General features: G+C 37.8%; 2 protein-coding genes across 2 annotated transcripts; both read right to left on the reverse strand.

Moving 5' to 3' along the window:
• Positions 1 to 2050: 2050 nt before the first annotated feature.
• Positions 2051 to 4202, reverse strand: LOC128237748 (uncharacterized). Its single transcript, XM_052953332.1, has 5 exons — positions 4066 to 4202; positions 3751 to 3938; positions 3433 to 3624; positions 2753 to 3127; positions 2051 to 2348 (listed from the first exon to the last, which is right to left on the reverse strand). The coding sequence occupies exons 1-5, from the start codon at positions 4154 to 4156 to the stop codon at positions 2058 to 2060; spliced, it is 1137 nt and encodes a 378-aa protein (XP_052809292.1). The 5' UTR covers positions 4157 to 4202; the 3' UTR covers positions 2051 to 2057.
• LOC128236429 (uncharacterized) lies at positions 4187 to 9174 on the reverse strand. The gene is made up of 3 exons (XM_052951289.1): positions 9086 to 9174; positions 5136 to 5236; positions 4187 to 4537 (listed from the first exon to the last, which is right to left on the reverse strand). The coding sequence occupies exons 2-3, from the start codon at positions 5163 to 5165 to the stop codon at positions 4187 to 4189; spliced, it is 381 nt and encodes a 126-aa protein (XP_052807249.1). The 5' UTR covers positions 5166 to 5236; positions 9086 to 9174.
• Between the last annotated feature and the right edge of the window lie 5 nt (positions 9175 to 9179).

Here is a 9179-nt window from a genome sequence, read left to right on the forward strand (position 1 = left end):
CCGCTCTCTAACTTGAACATTTCTCATCCAATTTCCACCAAACTTCATGAAAGTGTTTGTTGGTGAAATATCTAGGTCAAGTTCGATAACCAGCCTAATCGCTTTTGGCACTCCAGAGTTATGGCCCCCTGAATTTATCAAAATTGGCCATTTTAGCTTTGTCTACTCTCATACTTGAACAGTTTTTATCCGAATTTCACCAAACTTGCTACTATAAATGTTTGTTGGTATATATTCTTGGCAAAGTTCTATAACCAGCCAGGCTCTTCAGGATTATGGCCCTTGTTTGAGTTTGTTAAAATGTATATAAATTATACTGTTACATACACAGTTCTGTGATTAGCACGTTTATGTTCAATTGTACACAACCATTTCATAATTGTGATAATGAATATTATAATCATTTTAGGCTTTATATCAGCGAAAGCCAGCAGAGCCAGTGTGATGATAGAACATATAACAGGCACATGATTACAGACACCAAGAGCAGTGAGGTAAAAATAAGGTTGTTTTTTTTTCTTCTGTAAATTATCAGTGTACTGTCATTTGAATAAAAGCAAAATATCATTAACTTGTTTGTTTATTGTGAAAGCCGACGATCTTGTTAACTTACCTTTCAAATTTATAGAAATATTGGCCTCTAGGGAACGCCGTCAATGATTGCATTTTTAGTGCCAAGTTGAGGTTACTGCAAGCCTATGGGTAGGGACATAATTATACAAACATATATATATATATATATATATATATATATATATATATATATATATATATATATAATTTGGTCATAAATAATAAACATAACTGATATATTATACAAATGTCGCATGTAGTTTAACAATCTTATGAATTTGCAAAGTGGTTGGATGCAGCATTTAATAAATGGAATTCTTCAAGAAATGACATTTCACATAGAAGATATAGAAAATATCAAGTACATTTATAATATGCGTCTGTATTGACACAAAAAAGAATCAGTGGTGTTTTCTTACATATATTCTTAATTTCAGCAATAATTCAGTTTAAAATATAACAATGGACTCCCAGCTTTAATTAACAAATACATGGAATACTGAAACAATGGTACATATTAGATTAAAGATATGAATTATTGATCACTTTAATGAGAATCAATTCTATGAAACTCAGTGCATCATTTCTATGACAAGTTGAAACTGACTATAAATTCCTTAGGTGTCAGCGTGAGAAAAACGGAAGATGCCATTCAAAGATATTTTTTGAATTTTGTGTTAGCAAGTATAATTTCTTGTCAGTTAATTTCTGTTTTTAAATTATTCAGATATATTGTGTCATTATGACTTGCATATCATTGCAATAATGTTCGCATGTTTCTTCGGTATTCGTTGACCGTTTTGTATGAAGTAAAGAGTAACACCCCTGAATTCAGAATAAACCTACCCCTTGCAGTGTTGCATACATGCGTTTTATTGATCAGCCACGGGAGTAGCTTATAATACTTTGTACTGTTTTGTTGAATACTTGTTGGGCCGATTTAATGAATTTTGTCATTAACCTGCCTTTTAGATATTTTTTTTTATAAAAATGGAATGTGGACATTCATTTTTTTATAAAAAAGATACCTCCAATCTGACAGCTGTGCGGGAAAATGACGTCACTCTATTGCATTATGGGACATTTTGGTAAAATTTACCCTGGTAAATTTACCGCCTTGGTAATTTCTTTTATACAACGCATTTACCGCCATGGTAATATTACCACGGAATTTACCGTTGGTTTTACTTACCGAGGTAATTATTTACCAGTGTTTATACAATTGGCTGCTGTACGAAAATGATGAGTTGTGGGTAAATAATACAACAACATAATGTTCATCGTGATTGATTCTAATAACTGTAATTATACGAGGCACACTGTAACTGTAATTATACGAGGCACACTGTTACTGTGATTGTACGAGGCACATTGTTACTATATTGTTCAAAACACACTGTCAGTATATACACTACAACTTTGGGCTACTTGGCTGAGGTGGGTCTCTGTCATATTGTGAAGAATTTCATGCCCTGTCTCTACTCCTACTCCTGCTCCTGTTCTGAGTTGTCGTCGTCACCACCGATTGTGTTATCACGTTCAGTGCTAGCCAGCACTCTGCTGGTCGCACCTAGCACTTGTGAAAGACTGCTATATTTTGGCCTCTGTGCAGGTGACTGCATGTTGAGGCCGATGTTGCCGGGTGATGAAAGCTGCCACGCAGCTTCAGCGATGTTGGATCCTTGGCTGGCTGTCAATGGAGACTGCAAGGCCAGCAAGGCTGAGAGGTCATAGGTCGCAGAAGTAACAGGTGGTGCAGAGACTGCCCTGGGAGACTGAAACATAGCAGAGGCATAACAATTGACTGTTTTGCAAAAAAACTTAAGTGTTTGTATGGCGGGTCGTAAAAGGTCGCCCGTACTTCGTCCTCAGTGCAGTTATACTGTAGATAGTTTCTGGTCTTTCGGGATCATTTAATGTAATTCGGTGAATTTGAAGATTGAATACCGCTTAAGCCGGTGCTAGGGGGCGTTGACAGTGTAGTACATTTCATTGCTGTCAATGAACAGTCTCAATAAAACCGAGACTGCAATTTTCTCTCTTTTGTTGCATGGTTTGCTTCCAAGAGATCATATCACCATAATTTAATTAAGGTTATGACATGCATTAAATCTGAATATTGGAAATTAATTTTATTATAATATGTACTGTTTAATATCACAATGAAAAAAAAACATACCTGGAACTGTTCATACTGCTGATCGGGCGGCTGATGCTGCCGAACTGGAGACGTAGCAAAGGGGATAAACGGCTGCGACTGTTGCTGTGGTTTCTGGGATACGGACTGAAGATACATCGGCTGGTGGTGATAAGGATCTACCATCGGGATGGGTGGCTGTACGAACTGCGATGAGGGTTTTGGAGCCTGCTGTTGGGGGTGCTGCTGAGTCCCCGGCATGAGCGGGACGTATTTCATGAAGGTGGTGAAAGTCTCCTGCTGAAACTCTCTGTACCGAGGTGCTGGCACCTGGTTGTTCGCGCTTGTCATCCACTCAGCCCAGGCGTCACGCTCGGCCTGGAACGGATCTTCAGCTGCCGTCTGGGCTACACGCACCTGTAAACATAACAATTGTAAATACAGCTTTTAAAGAATGTACCCAGAAACCACAAATACGCAGAAAACTAAAAACCCAGTCGAAACCTAACCCCCCATAAGTAAAACTTAAAATTAACCAGTACATTGCAAAGAAAATAAAAATGAAAATAGGGGACCTCCTTGGTACGAGCAGTGGCTTAAACCGCTGGTGTTTTAGGAACCGCCAACTCACACGTCTACACTTCAATACACAAAAACTTGCATTTTGTATTGGGATGGAAGTAGCAGAAAATGGTTTATTTTGCATTTTGTCGAGTATTTACCTTTTCCGCTGCGTCCTGAGTGGCCTTGGTACTTGATTTGAGACACGCGATCAGCGTCCTGGACATGTCGCTGACGGATGCAGCCTTGTCCTTCTTGCTGGCAGCTCCTACTCCCTGCGACGTGGCCGGCTCAGACTCAGACGCTGCAGCATACTCCAACTCCGACGCCGAATCCTCGTCCTCACCAGCCAGCTGAAGCATTCAAACCATCAATAGTAAAATCGCGGCAAGTAGAAAGAAGGATGAGCAACTCACTGGCAAAGAAAAACATTAAGACAATTCTTTGATAACTTAGAAAATCTGCTTGCAGATGCTTACCCTCCCACAGGTCGATTTCAGCGTCCGTGATACGTGATGGGCGTCCAGAAACTCGTACGCGTTCAGTTTGAACTTCTGGAGTGACGTAAGAGGGGCCGCCCCGGATCCACTCTTGCTACTTTTGGGTCTGTTCTTGAGCTTGAAGTGTTCGGTACGGCAACTTGTGAAATGCCTCTGTATGGCTTGGACTGCAACACACAGACAAAATCCATTAAGACATTTAATACAATGTTTTCTAAAGTAAAACATCGTTAAATTAAAATTTGACAAATTTAAAAATAATTTCAAACATTTCAAAAGCTGACAAGGTCTCACCAGAAAGCTCAGTCTGTTCGCTAAACTTGTCCAGAGTCCATTCCTTCAACTTCGTGTTTTTGTAGTTCTCATGCCCAACATCGTAGTACATAGGGTGTCCCTCGTAGAAATCTGCTATCTTTTACATCTGGTCTTGGGTGATCTCCTCTATCGGCACATCAACGGCTCGCCGCGACGCAGACGCCGACGAGGACTTGGACTTGGACGAGGACGTGGGCTTGGACTGCGACGACTTTGACGCCTGGGACGCCCGGGACGCCATGGACTCAGCATCGGATATCTCTGATTGCCCCCCCTCCGTACCACTGGCACCGCCTTCTTCCTCTTGTATCCTCTTTCGGGGAGATTTTCTGGTCTTCACTGCTAGCGTCTTCTGCTTCTTCTGGCCCTTTCCCTTGCTGCTAGCTGGCTGCTGCCTCTTCTTGCCGCAATTCTTCTCATCTCCATCACTTTCCTTGACTAATTTGGCATCCTGTTTATAAAGTCTGTCAAGAGTGAATCGTGTGGATACAACTTGCTGAATGCTGTACACAGATAGGAGCGAACAGTATATATATAGCAGAGATATCCGGCCGAGTTACGGCCGAGTTCCGGTCGAGTTCCGGCCGAGCATCGGCCGGTGTCCCTTACATCGGTCAGCCACCGGTGCTATACTTTCCAAGGCTCTGTCCCACATCGGTCGGAGCTCGGTCGGAGCTCGGCCGGTGTCCGTTAAAAAAACCTCATCCTCTGGTTGTCTCAGATGCACGGGACACCGGCCGATACTCGGCCGTGCACCGGCCGACGTGTTTTCCGATGTGGTTACGATGGGGCTGCGATGAGGGAGCTCGGTGAGAGCACGGTGAAATTTAGCTCCGAAGTTTAAATTTCACCGAGCTGCCACCGATGCGGTTTTAAGCAACAAACGCCACGGATGTCCGGCCGGTGTTCGGTGAAAATCGCATCGCTGGCACATCGGAACCTCATCGGCCGGGCTATGTGACTGAGTCATAATAATACCAAGCCAGTTAAAGTCATCGATATTTTTTATACTGATTGTAATACAAAGCACTTCCTTTAGTGGCACCTACCCTAGCATACATCTGTTTCTCATAAAGCATCAATGTTCATACTATATTGCCAGGTGGGGAGGACAGTACAGCCCGAGCTATCTGACGTGAAGTTCCAATACCTGAAATAAGATGAAATGTCCTATATTTACAATGCAATTCTGCTTATGGAATTAAATAACCAATTTAAGTTGTGCAATATAATCATTTTCATTTACAATTGGAAATTCAAGGGCGGATTCAGTATTTGATACTGGGAGGCATAATTTACGGGCAAAAACATTTAATTTGCGGCCCTCCATCAGAACTGAAATGTATTTGGTTAAAAGCGTTGGCAGTGGTGTTTGAAATTTTCACAATTTCTTGATAGAAATGGTGCATTTTAGAGATATTATTTTATTACTCTTTTTCTACTATATTGAAACAAAACTGATCTTAGATATTGGGAGGGGGGATGCCCCTATCCCACTGGATCTGCTTGTGAAATTCTCTATCAAATTGAGAAAAATCAGTAAAACTTAAAATATTAAAGACAAACTTCTTATCATTCTAAATTTTTGTTGTACAGCTGACTGAAAAATCTTTTTTAGTTTTTTTTCTGAATTATTTTAATCAAACCCCACTTGAAAAAATATGTTTACCATATGAGTACAAGTCATTTTGTGAACAAAAAGCAATCAGCTGCTATAAATGCATTGAGTACAAAGAGTGAAATGGACAATTTTTTTTGTCTGTATTCTGTCACTCCCAAATAATGACATTTATCTTTTTTATTGAAAAGAGGTTTAGACTTTAATTTCTGTTGCAATTAATTATTATTAAGTTTATCAATTTCTTTATTGTCCTGATCATTGATAACAATGAAAAATCTTTCCTGAAAATTTAAAAAATAAAACTGCTTGTTGAAATGCATTTTTTGTTGTAATGAATAAAAATTCATACATAAAATAGAGAATTAATTTGATAAAACTTGTGTATGATTTTTAACAATACTACATGTATTAAATGCATGGTATTAAGATACTGTTTAACTTGTGCTCATAGAAATATAAGTTTACACTTTTCAAATAATTAATAATAGTAATGTTTCATGACCATTTTTATAAATGTTGTCACTGTCATTCAGAAGAACTGAAACTAGAAATGTGTCCATAGGACACGGATGCCCCCACTTCGATTTTTTGTCACAGAAAATAAGCCATAATGATTATTCAGGATAATCTGAGGGCCCTAACTCCTAAATGATTAAAGCGATTTCCATGGCTATCGAACTTGATCAAGATATTATGGTCACAAACATGTGTTAAAAGTTTGGTGAGGATTGGACAAACAGTTTTCAAGAATTAGATCGGAAACAATCTTCGGGACGTATTTTTCAAATCTTTTTTTGCAAATAAAGGGCCGTAACTCCTAAATGACAAAAGCGATTTCCATGGCTATCGAACTTGATCAAGATATTATGGTCACAATCATGTATGTAAAGTTTGGTGAGGATTGGACACATACTTTTCAAGAATTAGATTGGAAACATATATTTTTGAAGTATTTTTGGCAAAAAAGGGCCGTAACTCCTAAATGACTAAAGCGATTTCCATGACTATCGAACTTGATCAAGATATTATGGTCACAAACATGTGTTTAAAGTTTGGTGAGGATTGGACAAACGGATTTCAATAATTAGATCGGAAACAATCTTCGGGAATTTTTGGCAAAAAAGGGCCGTAACTCCTAAATGACTAAAGCGATTTCCATGACTATTGAACTTGATCAAGATATTATGGTCACAAACATGTGTTTAAAGTCTGGTGAGGATTGGACAAACGGTTTTCAAGAATTAGATCGGAAACAATCTTCGGGACGTACGTACGTACGTACGTACGTACGTACGTACAGACGTACGTACGGACAAGGGCAACCCTATATGCCGCCACTTTGTGGGGGCATAATAAAATCAAAGTTTAAGGACATTAAATCTGTATGCTGTATGTCAAATTTTGTGTTGGTGGAGATTTGTTCTTTATACATGTACATGGTATGGCCTACTGTTGCTTTGTTTATGATTTTATTGGTGAAATATTCTGTATTCAGCATTTGACGTTCACTTTTATTTTACTGCTTTTTGTCCTTAAACTGTAATTTAATAGGATTTAAAAAATACTGTTAAGGTTAAACACTGGATCAAATTACAAACATATAAGAGTATTAAATGAAAATAAATTACAGGCAATATCTTTATATCAGTATCTCTTTTAACATTTGATATAAGTATAAAAACAAGTATCAGTTATATTGTTTATTATGTATAATTTTGATATCATGAAGATGAATCAACTTCAATAAGTCAACATCATAAAATGCTCATGAATACATGGAATACTTATATGGAAAATCAAATTAATAAGTATTGTGAATAATGTTTTTTCAAGACATTATCTAGATCTGCGCTAAAAGCAGTAATAGAAGAAATTTATTATCATATCATAAAATTAAAACTGCACTCTCACAGATCCAACATTTTGACAACTTTTTATTTTTTTCTTGAAACAAGCCAATTTTTGGGAAAATGCACTGAAACTAGTTATATAAGACGGCTGACAAAAAAAAAATGATCTCAGATTTTTATATTTAAGTTTAAAAATTGATGTTTTATGCATTTTTCTTAAACCGTTAGTAACCATTTAAGCAATAAAACATGAATTTTCAAATGGAAATATGAAGTTCTATGATCTGATCTTTTGTCAGCAATCTTTTATCATATATTTGCAGATACTTAAACACAAAAATTTGCTCTTTCCAAGACAAAGAATTAAAAAGTTGTAAAAACGCTGTGTGAGAGTGCAGCTTTAACATCAGTCTTGACCACTTTGTTGTTTAGACTCTAGAGTTGCAAGTTTGTCCTTAATCTTCCCACATGACTTCATTCTTTGAAATCGTATCACACTTACCTTAATTTATCTAGTATTTGTATAACTCTGTCAGATTCCGTGAATGGCAGATTGTGACTAAGCATCCCATAGACTACAAATGCACTGGTTTTTGCCAGTGCATAGTACATTCATGGTCATGTTCAGATGTTTGTAGCAATTTCACCAATTTCCTATGTAGAGAATACATTTCTCCCACCTCAGCTAAGTAGATCCAATAATTTAACCATGCTAGATATTCTTATCTTGCCCACGGGCGAAGATAAAATGCCCGTATGGAACTCCTTTTTTAATGGTCACACCATTGTAATTACCTCCCTTGTTAAAGACTGTCGTCAGTAGCATCAAGGAAATCTTGTCTTAAGGTAATATTCAGAATCCTAATTAAATTTTTTTCGCTTCAAATGTCACCATAAAACAGTTTTCAAGCACCATTCACGTGCTATCGCATATCCATACGCAATAATTTAAATAAGCACAAAAGAGTTCCAGCAAAAAATACATATTTACTTAACTTTGTTTAACTTAGGTGGGAGAAAAAGCATCTACCATAGCCGCTCCTGTAAGATAGGTTTATCCCGACCCTCGCGCAGGGTGTTTTGCGGAAACTCGGTAAACCTCGTTTCCGCAAAACACCCTACGCTCGGGTCGGAATGAACCTATCTTACACTCTTGGCCATGGAAGATACTTATAGTCTTTGATCAAAACCAAAGTGAACCATGATGAAGTTCTCTCACCTTTAGAATGAACAACATATGCATGCGCTTCTTTGCATATTTCACAATAGACAGTTTTGCAAAATTAATGTCATAAAAAGATGCATACATTTAAAGTTTCTGCTAAATGATTTAACATTTTGTGCAGGTTTTATCTAGCTAGCCTTCATGTAAAATTTGGTTGACATTTGAGAACTTCTGCTTAGCAAATCATCTATTCCATGGCTAATTTACATAAAAGGGATGTTACTCTTTAGTCAAGCCTACGGTTAGAGACGGCCTTTCTTTAAATAGAAACTTTGTCTTTGATAGTACTCAATTGATAAATACCTAGGGTTTTGAAGCTACTTTTGTTGTAACATAGCACGACATTCCTTTTGTCAGTCAAATGACTGCCACTAAATCAGCTTGGCATTGCCATCGT

This window comes from Mya arenaria, chromosome 6, assembly GCF_026914265.1.
Source record: "Mya arenaria isolate MELC-2E11 chromosome 6, ASM2691426v1".
Lineage (NCBI taxonomy): Eukaryota > Metazoa > Mollusca > Bivalvia > Myida > Myidae > Mya > Mya arenaria.